This window comes from Nilaparvata lugens, chromosome 3 (genome assembly GCF_014356525.2).
Source record: "Nilaparvata lugens isolate BPH chromosome 3, ASM1435652v1, whole genome shotgun sequence".
NCBI lineage: Eukaryota > Metazoa > Arthropoda > Insecta > Hemiptera > Delphacidae > Nilaparvata > Nilaparvata lugens.
The window spans coordinates 95,267,350-95,284,554 of NC_052506.1; the positions used below are offsets into that span (position 1 = coordinate 95,267,350).

General features: G+C 34.6%; 3 protein-coding genes across 4 annotated transcripts in view; 2 read left to right on the top strand and 1 right to left on the bottom strand.

Moving 5' to 3' along the window:
- Nucleotides 1–17,205, bottom strand: part of LOC111061971 (gastrula zinc finger protein XlCGF17.1-like) — a 113,833-nt gene that overhangs the window by 44,054 nt on the left and 52,574 nt on the right. The gene's annotated exons all lie outside the window — the stretch shown is intronic.
- The window catches only part of LOC120350658, an 81,250-nt gene that overhangs the window by 32,499 nt on the left and 31,546 nt on the right, over nucleotides 1–17,205 (top strand). The window lies entirely within an intron of this gene.
- On the top strand, nucleotides 623–14,146 carry LOC120350660 (putative L-type amino acid transporter 1-like protein MLAS). Its single transcript, XM_039425153.1, has 2 exons — nucleotides 623–1,322; nucleotides 13,905–14,146. The coding sequence occupies exons 1-2, from the start codon at nucleotides 1,082–1,084 to the stop codon at nucleotides 14,129–14,131; spliced, it is 468 nt and encodes a 155-aa protein (XP_039281087.1). The 5' UTR covers nucleotides 623–1,081; the 3' UTR covers nucleotides 14,132–14,146.

Sequence of the window (17,205 nt, forward strand, 5' to 3'; positions counted from 1 at the left end):
TTCACTGTTCGTTCCATCCTATTAGGATCGTTTTCTCCTTAATTAATTTGTTTCAACCAGCCATCTTCTCTTTTCAGCTAATTTTTACTTTGCGTTTAATTTTTTTTAATTGCTTTTGATTTGTAAATAAAATGATTTGATTTAATACAATAGTAGTTCACTGTGTTACACTAAACTCCTAGGAAGATTCCAAGTCACTGAGATGAAGTAAGTGATTTTTCAAGATCTATAATAGTCATAGCCAACGGAGCTCGCCCGTTCAATCAAAGGCCCGATGATACTTATGTATTGTCGAATAGAAATGATTATAATAAAGAACTGAAAAAGAACCTCCAAATTGCAATAATTGGCATGTAAGATGTTGAGAAGATTATAAATTAGCAAGAAAGAGGCAAATGTTAATTTTACGAAACGACTGTTTGTTCACCCACACACGACGATAGTGTCACGCTATTCTAATAACGTAAACGTTAAATTTTGCCGTGTCGGCTCTGATTGATATCACAGGATATGCAAAGCAAGTAGAGTGTCGCCGGTTGAGCTCTAATGGGGGAACAGAGTTGCGAGAGGGGGAACAAAATAGCAGGAAAGATAGCAGAGCACAAAGGGAGCAACCAAGTTCAAACTTCGGCAGTTGAGCGCGCGGTCTAGGCTTCGATGGAGCTGCTAGTGCAAAAAAAGAGCTGTGCCGGTCTCCAGTTATTTCGGTGGAAACGTTTTTTGTTTATCGCACTGTAAAAAATAATAATCACTGTAATTATTTTGTGAAGGACACCGTTGTCGAAATGGAAACCGAAAATAATCTCCAAAAACGATCGGTTGTGGTTTTCTGTGTGCGTGAGTACAAAGTTCCAACACAAGAGTGCGCGAATGTATCCCCTCCACATATCTACTGACTCTATGCTTTCCTTGGCGCGTGCCGATTTGCCGATTCAGTTTCACAACATTCTTGGCATTCAAACAGGCAACGTGCTTTGTACTTTGTAGGTTAGGTTTTCTACATGCTGTCTCAAGCTCACGTGGATTGTAATAATTAATCATTCGTTTTTAGTGTGGTGATGGTGAATGGTGCACGACAAAAATGTCAACAACAAAAGCAGATAGTTCATCAAATAGTGGAGCTACAGGAGGTGTACAGCTACAAAAAAAGTTGGGTCTTTTGGACGGTGTAGCTATTATTGTTGGAATAATAGTTGGATCAGGAATTTTTGTTAGTCCCAAAGGTGTTTTAATTAGATCAGGGTCTGTGGGTTTAGGACTTGTGATATGGGTATTGTCCGGCGTTTTGTCTGTGGTCGGTGCACTTTGCTATGCTGAGCTTGGTAAGTAAAGAAAAACGTAATTTCCATTATTTTTGTCATACCGGTACCGAGACCGACTGTTATTATTTTGAGCATTCATGCCAGATTCAGATTTCCAACATTGTGAGTTCATTGATGTTACTGTATGTTTTCTAAAGAATACATTTAGTTAATTTATAAGCAGGTGTAAGTTTGCTAAAGTGATAGTAGCATAGTCGATGGCCCAGTGAGTAATGTGCAGACGTTATTGCATCATTCTTCCGTTCCGCACTGTTCTACTCTAAAAACTGATAAAACATTTTTTTGCGGTTTGAAATGGATAGGTATAATCTACATGTTGAGACAAATATTTACTGCAGGCTTTTTATTTAATGTTTATTATTTTTTTATGTTGTAAGGTACGGTAAGTATTTTTATCTGGCCCAAATTACTTGCCTATTTTAAATAACTATCCTACCTACTTTTTCAAATTAAGTTATATTTTTTTACAACTAGGTCAGATGAGACTCATAGTCATATATAGCCTAGTCAATCTAGAAATAGTTTTGTCTTACTCATTTTGGTAGGATAATCACCTTAAATTTGAATCTGTAAGGTAACGCTTACTTTCAGTTAAGTTCATGTACTTCTAGATAGTTCATACTCTGGTTTCTTGAAACTCTCTTGAAATCATGGTAGGCTAATCATAATTCACTCACCAGATCAAATAATTATTATACTATTCATGATTTTAAATTACATGAAAAATAGAAGATGACATTATTTCAACGATTACCGTACGGTAACAAATAAGTTACGTACTAATTACTTTCAATTTCTATTGAATTTGTCATGAATCACCTCATATCCTGAAAATTTGAGTAAATTCATTATAATCCAAATTATTAGTCACTCACATTATTTTTCTATGTATCATACTTTAAGAACGTGGGATACCTAGAAAACTTCTTACTCATAAAATTATAATCTAATATGTAGCCACATCTAATAACGAGAATAACCTAAATAACTCTACGATACTTGAAAAATTATTATTTTGCAATTCATTGTATGTATCTCAAAAGGGTTTACTCAAAGATACGGTAGTTTAACAATTACAAAAAAGAAGTATAGGCTACAGAGTATAAGGTGTGATGAGGTAGAAACCTTAACTTGATTTATTAACTCAAAAGAAATCCTGTATGAGTAATTCGATTGAACTCTATTATTACAGAAATCAACACCAACTTGAAACGTGTGATTATCGTTATTTTTGCTTGTCTAGAAAATGAGTAGGCTAACTTTAATATTTATTTGGCAACCTGATAAAATTCCTAATTTACAGGGTATTGTCGGTTCACAATAATTTGCTAATTAGAGGTTGCAGCGCATCAAAAAATCTATGCAAATTATTATCTCCGATATCATTTGCATAATTCATGAATAAATTGATTCTATGTAGGTTTGAGAATAATTTTCAAATTTCTTGAACATCATTGCGTCGTAATTTACTTGGCAAATATTGGACTTGAATAATATGATTGTTTTGCTTACGCTGGTTGTAATTTTTTTGTAGTCCACACGTGCCTATGGAATAAACAATGGAACTGGCGTACTTTCTATTTCATGAAATTTCTGCTATACAGTATATGATGACTCATCATTTTGCTTGTTTGGATTGAATAAAAATTTTGAATTTCAATCATCCCAATCTCCTCGTTTTTGGCATTAATCATCATTATTTGTATCTTTATCCAATTACATGTCAGCTGCACTAACTATTGAGACTCATTATTATCACTCCCTGTGGTTTGTAACCCATGTAGCCTAAACTAAGATTTTTATCGTTGAGGGTGATGCCCACATGAGCTCTAGGCTTGTGCGTGTAGGTAATGATACATATGATGAGATATGACTATAGTGAGGTCCACGTTATAATGGCAGTGGATAAAGATAGAAGAATAGCGATGCCGATTTTCTGAATTAATTATATTTCTACACTGTCAAAAACATAATTGGCATCGTTGTGGACCTAGAGAAGGATAGTACCACCGGCGTTGTCGAATGATAGACAAGGATAGCAAAACCAAAGTTGATCAAATACTGTCATTATAACGTGGACCTCACTATAAACCTACAGCTTTAGGTGGGTTTCGAACCACCGAGAGTAATCTTAAAGTAATTTATATGAAATAATTTAGAACATTAGAAGCACATTCAAGACTCATCATAATTATTATCACCCTCAACAGAAGCATTAAGCATCACCCTCTACAGAAAAATATGATATGAAAGCATAGGAAACCGATTGCTTGAGGTAAGCTCCACTGTATGTCATGATTTCTGAAATCACTTACCTGTGTTTCGGAAGAAGCCACCTAAATGTTGAGGTCCATTCCTTATCATCATTCATGGGTAGAGTAGATATCGTTGTCCAAACTTCAAACGCCATAAAATAAAAGAGTAATTTCCTATTATTTCCCACGCACAAGACTAGGGTTCATGTTGTAATCATCTCAAGGAAAAGAAACAATATTGAATGAAAAAGACTAAGAAATTGTCAAAAAAACCACTGATTATTGATAATTTAAACTAAAACTGTTTTAGTTTATCAGAGATTGACAATGGTGTAATAACCGAAACCGGTCTTTCTAATTATCAATAAATCAGTGTTTTTTTGACAATTTCTTAGTCTTTTTCATTCAATATGAATAATTACCACAATATCAACTTCTCAACTACACAAAAAGTGAAAAGAAACAAATTGGTTAGCCTCCCTAAAACTTAGGAATTATTTGGGCATCAACTGAAGCATAATTACAGTTAATCCACTGTTACAGTTATAATCCACAGTTTACATTACAGTTATAATCCACTGCCAGCACTCAAGGTTTCTCTTTTGTTGCCAAGCAGAAGGAAAATTTTATTTTGCAGTACAGTTTTGCATGATGTATTAATTTATGAAATTTGTGTTTTATTCATAATGTTTGTAACTTATTTTCTTTTGCAAGTGAATCCCAATTATTGGGATTATTATAAAATCATCATCATCATCATCATCATCATTATTGGCACTACAGCCCATTTAGGGCCTTAGCCGTCACAGCCACATCCTTCCATCCCTCACGACATTCTGCTGTTCTTCCCCATCTTTTTACACCCAGTCTTCGTAAATCCTCCTCCTCATCGTCAACCCACCGCTTTCTTGGTTTTCCTTCTAGTCTTCTTCCTCCGGGTTTTCCTTCCAGCACCCTCCCTTCCGGCATTCTGTGCATATAACCAGCCCATCTCAGCCTCATACTTTCTACAACAGATAAAATACTAGTCTCCTCAAACAATCTTCCTAGCTCCTCGTTTGTTCTTATCCTCCATATTTAATTTTCCTTGATTGTTCCAAAAATTCTTCTTATTATAAAATTATAGTTCACGATTATTCATGATTTTCTATCTTTTCTTGAATAAGGGCTTAAGGATTCCCTTTATCTTGAATTGGATTCCTTGGTTTTTGGTTTGAATGAGTGGAAACTTGTGATCTCTATAGCAGTGAGTAGTACTTCAACCACTGTGACTATTGCATCAGCCCACAAAACAACCTTATAACTATATACTACATGTACTATGTAAAGAGTTGTACAATATATTATTAAAGCATGTTTGTATACTATAGATATAGAACAGAACTTGAAACTTGAACAGCACAGCTCTATGAAGAGAACTTGTTCAGTTCCCTGTCTCTTTTTCTATTCTTTCTCTGAGAAGTGAACTCTCCCCTCGAAGAATTTGCCTGCTGCTGGTCTATTGTTTAGATCTGCACATTGTATAGGACTATTATTTATATTATTCTTATCATGCACATATATATCCTCTTTACATTATATACCTAATGAACTTCTACTTTATACGAATACATACCTATATTCTGGCAATTGGCAGTTTTTACTCCTGATTTTATTCTAGAAGCACTGAGTACTTCTCAGTTCCATTGTTTCAAATCGCCCCTCTATTAGAGGGTGGTTGGAATGGATGGAGAAGAGGGGAAGATGCTATCTGAAGAATGTTTGCACGCTACAGTACTGAAGATCAAAAGTAGAATAAATCCGATTAGTTGAAATAACACAAATAAAAGTAATAGGTTATGCTTGACAATTATTTTTTGTTGCTGAAGATGATGTGCCCAATTTCTATGCTTCAGTTATGAGAGTTATAGGCTAATAGTGAGAGATAAATGCAGTATTTGATTGTTTTCAAACCACCGGGAGGTGATTTTGAAGCTCTTCATCAACTGATAGAGGAGCTAGCCTCAAACAGTCACCCTTCCAACGAGAGAACCTGGAGTGCGACGCTTATCTGACAGTTATTGTCAAGAATAACTCAAGAATTTACATTTCTATTTAAATTCATGCGCCTGCTACTCGCGTTGGACGATTGATGACCACTAGGAGCTGACTCCGGAAAATAATATCAATAATTCATGAGTTTAAGAATCACTCCCTGGTTGTGCAAAACCCACCCAAATTTGTAGGTTCACTCATTTTTTTCTCTCTCTCTCTCATCGTTCCCATTACCTACTCAGCAAAAAATCTAATTCTCAATTGTTGTGAAATGAACCAACGTTCTATATGATATCTTATGAATAGTGCCTCTGAAAAGTTGACTCACCAGTACCTCCATACTGACCTACAAGCTCAATAAAATTTGCTTGAAAAATTCCAACTTTCTCTTAAATCATTAAATTTCCATCTTTCTATAGCCTATTCATAATTCGTGTAATGATAAAAATGTTCAATTTATCCATATTTTTAGTGAATTGAGTATTGAGTAAAACATTTTCAGCTCGTTGCACAGAATATGATGTTATCCATATGTTGAAAGCGTAATAAAATTTCAAATACAAATTTGATACGGTAAGTAATTTAGTGTGACCGATTCAAAGTGGAACAATGCTTGAACATTAATTAATATTGCACCAACTGTGAATAATTATGATGACAAGTGATATTATTAACGAGCAGGTAGAATAAATCAAGCTTCTTCTGCACTGCACTGAGGTGTTAATGAAATTGACCTTGAAATACTTTACAGTTAGAAGTATCTGGTCACAACTTTGCAGTGTCTTGAGGCATTATAGTATAACTTACAATTCAGGCATGAGGTTGTTCTTGTTCATAGTCGCAAGTCTCGAACGGTTCACTAGAAATTGATAGTGGGGGTTAGCATACGAAACTTTATTTGTTTTCTCCAAATGTTTTCATAAAAAATAGTTGTATAGCTTGCAATAAATCGATTTTCTCAAAACATTCTCTAGTTGAAGATGAATTTAAAAAATACAAAACTAGTGTGAATACCATTGCATTTTCACTTGTTACTGTGAAAGTGAGTATCTACGGTGGTGAATTTTTGATTGGATCTTGCAGCCGTCCGAAAATGCTCTCCTTAAGACCACTTTATAATAACTTCAATTACTAACCTTGATGAACTTTATACAACGTCCAATAATTGCACCCTTCATAGGGCTTACTCAGCTAGGCGGTATTCTTTCATCTTACTTGTTATGGCTGGGAAAATGGTTAGTCTTGTTTTATCTCAGCTATTACTGGGAAAAAGTTGGTTAGTGTTGTGTTAATGGATTTAGAAGTGGTCATTAAATGTTGTTAATGAAAGGCTGTACAATATGGTTGATGTCCTTATGAATTATCAAGTCCTCCTTATTCAACTACGTTCTTAGGGGAGAGATAGAGGCAATCTTTTATTGTAATGTTGGATTTCAAATTTTAGAATTACTGTCAGTGTCGCACTATGTTGCTTTTTGTTTCAATCTTTTTCAAACATGAATGTAAAAATCTGTCTTTATATTTTTTGTTTTTAATAGTCTTCATATACAAAATATTCAAGTATGCAATCAATGTAACTTCAGGCATCCAACACTTCCCAGTACAATAGAAAAATAAACCAGGACACATTTACTGTAAAATTAAGGCTATAAAAATACCTATAAGGCTAAAACGGCTATAAAAGGCCTTAAAAATATAGTCTATAAAACAAGATTCAAGAAATATTCCTGTCTTATCCTTAATATATAAAATCTAATTCTTCTCATGTCGTCTTGAACTCATTAAGTGGAGTAGTAAAAAAATTAGTAATATTTACATAATAATAATTGACCGAGCGAAGTGAGGTCTAAGATTCAAGTCTACGGTTTGGCATTTCACTTAATGTTCAAATGTTCATATGTTGCGCATTTACGGCAAAACGCGGTAATAGATTTTCATGAAATTTGACAGGTATGTTCCTTTTTTAATTGCGCGTCGACGTATATACACGGCTTTTGGAAATTTTGCATTTCAAGGATAATTATAAAAGGAAAAAGGAGCCTCCTTCATACGCATACGGTTGGCATTGAATTGAATTGAATTTATTGTTTCACAATAAAAGACTTATGAGACTTATAAAACATATGTAAATGTACTAAATTTAAATAAAATCATATCTATGTTTAAACTATTTCACAAAATAATAGAAACTGTACTCACATGGACCTGTCGGTCTGTTCGTGAGTAAGAGTTCGCATAAATATATCGAAATTCAATTTACACAGATAACTTATCTATGATACAGAGAAGTAATATTACTAGTCTATTATAGATAGCTACCATATTTAATAGTATTGAATAATACAATATCAAAACTATTTAAATAAAAGATAAAAATACTTATTTAATTTTAATATTCGAGCTCAACTATCAACATTCGCACGGGAAGGGAAACACACACACACACACACACACACACACACACACACACACACACACACACACACACACACACACACACACACACAACGCACACACATGAGTGAATAAATTCCAAGGCGTTACACATACATTGATTTGATCAATCTACCACACTGATAGTCATTTAAAGATGCCAACCATTCATGTAGCACTTTCTTGTATTTTAGTACAGTATAAGAACCAGGATGACTTATATGGGGGGGAGCATTCCGTAGAATCATATTAATTACATAAGAGACATTTCTGTCGCAAACAGCTCGCGAATTTCTCTCTAAATTGGGATGCAGAAGAAGTCCGCTTCTAGTCCTATGTTCTTGTTGTGCTGGAATATTTAAGTTCATTTTATTCTTGAACGCATACATTAAGACAAATTTAACATAAAGCCTCTTAATAGTTAGAACATTAAAATAAACAAATAAACGTTCGGAAGAATATGTTCTTTCCAGGCCCAGTCCGGCTTTCATAATAGCTTTCTGAGTCACTGAAAGTTCTGCAATCTTAGTATCACACGCACCTCCCCAGACAATAATTCCATATGTAAGGATTGACTGCACAAGTGCGTGATACACTGTCCTCAATTCCTTAGTGTTAAGAATGCCCTTCAGTTTTTAAAAAACAAAAATCAATTTCCGTAATTTTTTTTTCAAGTAGAAAATGTGTGGATGCCAAGATAAATTATTATCAATGATTATACCCAGGTATTTGAACTCGTTGACCGATTCAATCACCTGGCAATCACAGTTATCATTACACACCTGACCACAAGAATGTAGTTTTAGCAGTAAATTATCCGGAGGGGCACGGTTTTTATGAAGGAATATTGGAAGAATTTTGGTCTTCTTCGCATTCATACTAAGAATGTTGTCGTCAAACCAATTTTTGAGTGTAATTAAGTCTCTGGATGCCTTCTCGTAGACTTCCATCCAGCTGTCTGCCTCAAAATAGACTGCAGTGTCATCAGCAAACAGTAGCATTCTACCCGATATATCAGATTTGATAATGTCATTGATGTATATAAGGAATAAGATTGGCCCAAGTGTGCTTCCTTGGACAACCCCAAAATCGATACTTCGCACCTCACTATTGACAGAATTTGTATTGTTGTTATTTATATTATTGCTATTAATTTCATTGTTACCACTATTGTTACTATAACTGAATGGACTATTTATGTTTACTATTTGTTTGCGACCCGACAAGTAGCTTCCGATCCAATCATGAGAAGTGCCAATTATCCCAATATTTTTCAATTTATTAAGCAATATTGCGCGATCGATAGAATCGAAAGCCTTTGCCAGGTCAACAAACAGCAAAAGAATATATTTGTTATTATTAATGCCTTTTCTCAAGTAGTCACTTAGTTGATAGAAGCAGTTGGAAGAGTTGCAGTCGTTCCTGAATCCAAACTGGCAATCAGATAATAATTTGTTCATTTTTAAATATTGAGACAGTTGGTTTTTGTAGCATTTTTCAATAACTTTTGAAAATACACTCAGTAAAGATATTGGACGGTAATTATTTTTATCTCCCTTATCACCTGACTTGTATAGAGGAATAACTTTAGCCAATTTGAAAATATTGGGGAAAATACCTGAATTGAAACTACAGTTAATAATATGACAAAGTGGAATAGTAATAAAATCTATGCCATTTTTCAACAAATAACCCGATACATCATCGCAGCCAGGAGCAGAACCTCCGCGCATTTCCGCCACACACTGTCTAACCTCCTGCTCTGACACTTCTCTTAAGATGAATTGCTGGACAGGAGGACAGACAGGGCGGACTGGAGCTCAAAGTCTCTGGTTTCTTTGCTTAATCTCATCAGCTAGCCTGGCTCCAACATTAGAAAAGTAAACGTTAAATTCATTTGCTATATCTACCGCAGACTTGGGATTGTTGTCGCTATTGTTACATTTTGTGTAATCATGAATAGGAAAAGAAGCAGTTTTGTTGCTAGACCCTGATATCTCGTTTATTGTTTTCCAAAAATTTTTGGGGTTATTTTTTGAATCTAATAGTTTCCTTTTGAAATCTTCTTTTTTGTTTTTTTTAACAATTTACTCAACATACTGTGATACTCATTACAATGAGATGCTGAATGAGACTGGGGTTGAAGGGCTGACTTTTAATTAATCTGCTTAATCTATTTCTTTTTTCTATGGATCTGATAAGCCCATTTGTGATCCATGGCTTTAATTTTTTAAATTTATTACTATTATTACATCTATTTATAGTTGTAGAGCAGGTCTGATGGAGCAGAGCTATAATCTCCATGAACTTCTCAGCACAAAAATTAGGATCCTGTGAAGAGATTACTTCATCCCATGACTGTTCGGCCAGAAGTTTAAAGAATTTTTCATTATCAAGTTTCTTGAATTTTTTGTTTTGAATATGAGAGCTATTGTTATTTTTATTATGCTTTATGGTGATGCCTATTGCGTAGTGATCCGTGATATCGGATTTCAATACTGCTGGAAAAAGAGAATTAGTATCTGGGTGTCTAACAAATAAATGATCTATACATGAAGAAGAAAAAGGAGTTTCCCTAGTTGGAGAATCAATGCAGCAAGCAAAGCCGGCTTCATAAAGCACGTCAAGATACCTGTTGCTTAGGCTGCTAGTTTGTTCATTGAGAATATCACAGTTGATGTCACCGACAATTACCTCTATCTTATTATTATTATTATTATCAGTACGATTGTATCTTTCTTCCAATCCATCGATAAAACCGGCCATGTCAACATCATGGCAGCGATAAACACAAAGTAAATTATAGCATTGGTTTTCTTTATCGCACTTCAAGTTGAGACAACGCAATCCCCCAACTTCCACCTCGTTACACGATGAAGACAACTCCGAATTTACGTATACTATTATACCATCGTTTTGGTTGTATTTAGTAGTAGTTTGATATGCCAATATCCATCCAAACAATTTACATAATCATCCTCACACATCCATGTCTCGGTCAGCACGAGAACATCAAATTTGAAAGCTATACTATCAAGGAAAATCAAAAATTCTTCGTGGTTTTTATTGTAACTTCTAATATTCATGTGTAATATACTAAAACCATTCAACTCATTCACTCTTAGGAAATCACCATACACACAACAATCATCGAATACATTACAACTAGCATGCCTAAAATAAGTTAAATCATCTAGAACGTACATAGCTTGTATTCGCTAGTACCAAATTTCACTTAATGTTCAAATGTTCATGTGTTGCGCATTTACGGCAAAACGCGGTAATAGATTTTCATGAAATTTGACTGGTATGTTCCTTTTTTAATTGCGCGTCGACGTATATACACGGCTTTTGGAAATTTTGCATTTCAAGGATAATTATAAAAGGAAAAAGGAGCCTCCTTCATACGCCAATATTAGAGTAAAAATCAGACTATAGAATTATTCATCATAAATCAGTTGACAAGTGATTACACAGATGTGTGGAGAAGCCAGTCTATTGCTGTATTTCCATAAGGTCTATAGTTTCAATCAGGTACTTGTGGATGAGAATACTGCGTGAGGCTTACTGTTCACAGAACTACTACTAGTAATAATAATAATAATAGAAAAAGGTAGTGAATGCTTGTTTATAGTAACAATAATCTAGAATTCACAGAGTATGGAATAAATAGGTCCAACAGTTGTTTGTGATTTAGCGGTCTGTACTGAGTTTCACTTCAAACTACTGTATCAAAATTGGTTGAATGGGAATGGGAAGCAGCAGTGTTTTAATCTGAAGAATGCTGACAGTTTTAAGTGAATCTCATTATAGAGGTTCAACCCATCTTCCTGTGATTATTGAGAGTCCCACTACAGCTCACTACACTACACCAGAGAAAATAAAACAATATTACGCTTTCTCCGAGTACACTGTCTGAACTCATCTAAAAATTGTTAGGCCAACTTTATTTTCGTGATTCTTGTCCATGCAGAATATAGGCCTACTGGCAAGCGACTTATAAAGCCTTCATAGCAGTTGGAGCAGGTGCAAATAATTGAAGGCCCATTACTAAATGGTAGCAAGGAAATGGTTTTTGAGAAACTATAATTTGCGATCATAAAAATAAATTACTTTGAATGAAAGAGGCTCGTGACAAGAAAAAGAGTTGAATGGTAACCAGGCATGCTATTTCATCTTATATCATGAGGATAATATTGTTATACTATGTAGAATATCTGATCGAATATTCCAAGCGTTTAAAAGTGGTTAGGTCGATTTTTCACTATGAAATTCTTTTTTTCAAAATTATTATTCAGGTGATATGTAGTAGCCCACACACTAGATATGTTTCCTAGATATGGATCTAGTCACGTCTCCTACTAAGTAAGCTGAGATGCTGATCTTTAAATTGAATGTCTGGGTAGCTTGAAAATTGAATGTCCTATGTGTGAGTAGCTTGATTTCACTTGTTGTTTAATATTTTGTTAATTATTAACTATACACTAGAGTAATATTGACCTCAGGCACCCCACATATTTGAAAAATGAAGCATTCTTAAGTTATGCAATTGATCGAGCTTTCAGAGTGATATCTTATCACTTAAATTAGATAAGTTAAATGCTTTCGGTTGGTAGAGCAATGAGTTCAACTACACTAATAATCTTCAAAATCTGTTCCTGTTTGTTTGAAAATTATTTGAAAATATTAAAATTATTTCTCTCCTTTTCCACACACAAGCTTTTTAGGGGTCATGTGGGCATCAAATTCAGCGAAAATAAGTGTTTGTGACAGAATACAACAAACTGATTCGCTAGGTTTATCATAATATATAATACTTATACCGAGCTATCTTAGGTACCGACTTATCACTAGGTCATAGTATACATACAGTATGGAAACTTGGCTAGTACCCTGTCGCAAAAATCCGCCATCTTGTTAGGAAGCGCCGCATTGTATTTGTAATAGTATTGATGGTAGGTTCGGATCACTTTAATGATCCGGATCAATTGATCTCGTTCACTGCTATGAGCCAATCAGAAGACCAGGATTGGAACTTCCCAAGGTCACGTGACTTGTCTAGTATTTGCGCCATGTAAAAAGCATAGGTTAGATGGGCGTTTTATTGACAGTTTCCATTCTGTGATACACCTATGCCTATGAATACCTATTCTGTGACTAGGTATTCTACTGATTATTGAATAGTTTTGTGCTGTTATTCATATACAATATTCACATGATTCTCTCATTATTCTCTTTTGTGAATAAACTTTTGTTTCATTTCATGGAATGTAATTAACAGGTCAAAACATATTTGGCAATATTTGTTCCATTTTCTTCATGGTTTTTAAAATTATTTCAAGCCTCAAATTCAGATTTTGGTTTCTATTTTTATAATTTTAAAAATATTTCCAAATACAAGGTTTGTCCAACAAGTAGCGATCCCCAACCCAACCATACTATTGTAGGGTTTTGTAACATGAATTGACTTGAAATACATATTTTTTAATTTTACAAATACAAGGTCCGTCCAACAAGTAGCGCTACCTAATTCATCAATACTACTGACTTGAAATATATATCTTTAATGTTACAAATACATGGTCTGTCGAACAAATAGCACTCCCTAATTCAACTAACAATATTGTAATAACCATAATATTGTAAGGTGTTTATAAAAGAACTGACTTGAAATATATATTTTTAATTTTATAAATACATAGTCTGTCTAACAAGTAGCAATCCCTAACCTTACTATTGAATGGTTTTGTAACATGTACTGACTCGAAATATATAATTTTTAATTTTACAACACAAGGTTCGTCCAACAAGTAGCGCTCGGCTGCTCGGCTCTCCAACCTAACCTGACTCTGTGTTGCAGGCACTATGATTCCAAAGTCAGGCGGTGACTATGCCTACATAAACGAGGCGTTTGGGGCGCTGCCGGCCTTCCTCTACCTGTGGGTGGCTCTGCTGGTGATTGTGCCCACTGGCAATGCTATCACGGCGCTCACCTTTGCCGAGTACATTGTCAAGCCGGCCTGGCCTCACTGCGATCCGCCTTATGAGGTTACCAGGCTCATTGCCACTCTCATCACCTGTGAGTAATCGATAAGTTAGAGTAAAAATAATCAGTTGTCAAGATAAGCTAGAAATAAGATTAAGTTAGTTAACTACCTAAGATTACAGTCAAGATAATCAGTTGATTTCTTTGTAAGGCTGGGGTTAGATCGAACGAACAGTTAACTATCTAAGATTATTTAGGATAGTTAAGATAATCAGTTGATCTCTTTTTAAAGCTGGGGTTAGATCAAACGAACAAAGATAATTAAAAATATTGATAAACCCAGTTCAATATAGCTATGAAGCTAAGAGAGCTTAGAATGGATTCATTCGCTTTTAAAGACATGATTTTATCATACTTCCAATATGTCGTGTTATCTCCATGTGTTGGTGCTCTAGCTCTATGCTTGTTTGGTCCAACCCCATCCTAACTACATAGAACATAGAATCACCTAGAAATCATGTTATAATTGTTGGTATTTATCTGTAATATTTGTAGGAGAGACACTTAAGTAGACTTCAGCCTATCTAGATAAAATTTAGAATCACATAGAAATCATGTTATAATAATTTTTTATATTTATCTATAACATTTGTGGGAGGAACAATTAAATAGGTATTGGAACCCATTATTCAGGAAACTTACAATTTCCACAATAAAGGTGAAGCAAAACATTTTCAAATGTACTGGTGGTTAGTAAATGAAACTTTATTTCTAAAATTGAAATACTCAAGTGGACTTCACTGTATAACCAAATTTTATGATATTTGTTTGATATATTCTGTATGACAATCTAATGATATCCAATAACTCTGTAATGATACCCATTAAAACCTGTTTATAATGTCTGAGAACCGTTCACACACCTGCAATTCTATAGAAAACTTGTTACATTCAACATTTTACAAGGATTAAAAATAATAACTTTTTGCGATGATGTCGAATTTTCTGAGAAAAGTATTCACTGTTCACACTAATAGCAGAATCTGCTAAAAATGTTGTATTAAGTTAGCTAGCAATGAGAACATGGAGATATTTGTAAAATGCATTCGAATATATTATACAGTATCAAGTAGCAAGGTTTTCGATGAGAAAAAATAGAGAAATATCCTCTAGATTATATTGCCATGAGTAAACTAGGTAACACTCCATATATTGCCATGAGTAAACTAGGTAACACTCCAAAAAGCAAAATAATCGGCAAATTAGAATTCAGCGTATCAAATAACAAGCTTGCTCTCTCAATACAATAAGTCACCTCAGGTTGCTCAGCAATAAATTTTGGGTCAAGAAATACAAACAATCAGATTCGAACAAAAGAGCTTGTGAATAAATAAATGAACAATCGCGGAGTCGCTTACTGGTTTCGCAATAGAGAAAAACAAAGAATTTGAAAATTGTTGCAAGAAAAACCCACGCATTTCTGCGACGGCAATAAACCTGAGCTTTACCAAGGAGAATTTCAAGTTGTTGTCAAGAAGCTTGAATGTTTCTTGGAATCGATTTCAGCAAGGACAACAACATTGTTTGCAGCACATAAAATTGCAGAATTTTGCAGGGGAAAAGGGAGAAGGATGGTGGAAAGGGACAGTAGAGTGGAGTGGAGTGGATAGTAGTCCTGCAAGTGTAAGATGAGGAAGAATCATTTGGCGGAGGGAAAATAAAAAGGAGGGGGACTAGGAGTGGGAGAAAGAGGGGTAAGAGGAAGAACAGAAATGAGGGAGAAAAATACAATGATGATGCATAATGAGAAATTGGAAAGAGATAGAAGACAACATGGAGAAGGAATCGGATAAGGTAACGAGAAAGTGGAATTGGAGGTAAAGGAGTAAGTTTTGTGGAAGAAAAGTAGGAAGTCTAGAAGGAGCTTGAGAAATAAAATAATAAGTTAAAATTGGAAAATAATAATTAAGATCTGGAAAAAAAGATGGAAAGAAGTACAGTATTTAGTGAAGAAAAATAAGTAGGCAGTAGAGACGTATGAGAAAAAAAGAGATTACTCGCATTTCATTGATGTTGATTATAATAATAATCGGCTCAAATAACGAGGAAAAGTAGAATTGAATAAATGAAGTACATCTTTTATAATAATGAAGGTGTGGCTGACAAATAAAGGAAAAAATCCACATTAGCTGGAAAATTACAAATCAAACCACATTGCCTATACGGAACCTGAGACATTTGAAAAAGTATACTTCAGTATAGGCTACCAAGATCATGTTACACTTGCATTGTTGATGAAATAAGTTGAAGGTTTTGTTCTTGAAAAAAAAATTGGCTATGTCTCTCTTTGGTGAAGTGATAATCCGATTGGAGCTTCTGTGAATTGTTTCCAAGAGGTGAATATTGTAAACAGTAAAAAATTCAATAGCTTCCAATCCAAGAAATAAAAATCTGGTGTGGCTCACTCACACAAAACAACTTTCCTTGCCGTTGTGAAAATTGATCAACTGACGCTAGTGTTCCCGCGCATATCAAATCTACTATTCTGAGATCTGAGAGAGCTGGTGACAGGACGAATGCGCTGCATACACACGAAGTCTGCTATCTCTTCATAGTGAATGATTTAATAGAATCAACAGTTGCCAACAGTTTGCAATTGAATAATCTTATTTTCTCGCATTTCGAGCTTATTTTCAATTTTAGGTGAAAATGTTACTGAACATAAATTGTAGAGATTTTCATGCTGAATCTTTTCCACTTAAATTTTTATTTTTAAATTGTATCTGAAGCCTGATAATTGGGAATCTAAAATCAAAAATTGGATAGATGGGGCGGTGCTCCTGAAATTTTTACAGATATGGGACTTGTGGCAGAAGCTCGATAGGGCATAAGCTCGATAGAGCTTATCAGTGACTTCTTTAGGTATGAATTTGATCAAAATCGTTGGAGCCGTTTTCGAGAAAATCGCGAAAAACCCTGTTTTTGACAACATTTTCGCCATTTTAGCCGCCATCTTGAATTGCATTTGATCGAAATTGTTCGTGTCGGATCCTTATAGTGTAAGGACCTTGAGTTCCAAATTTCAAGTCATTCCGTTGATTGGGAGATGAGATATCGTGTACACAGACACACACACACACACACACACACACACACACACACACACACACACCAC

Coding starts and splice junctions, on each gene's coding strand:
- LOC120350660 (XM_039425153.1), top strand. CDS start 1,082: ATGTCAACAACAAAAGCAGATAGTTCATCAAATAGTGGAGCTACAGGA. Junction 1,323..13,904: donor ACTTTGCTATGCTGAGCTTG/GTAAGTAAAGAA, acceptor TCTGTGTTGCAG/GCACTATGATTCCAAAGTCA.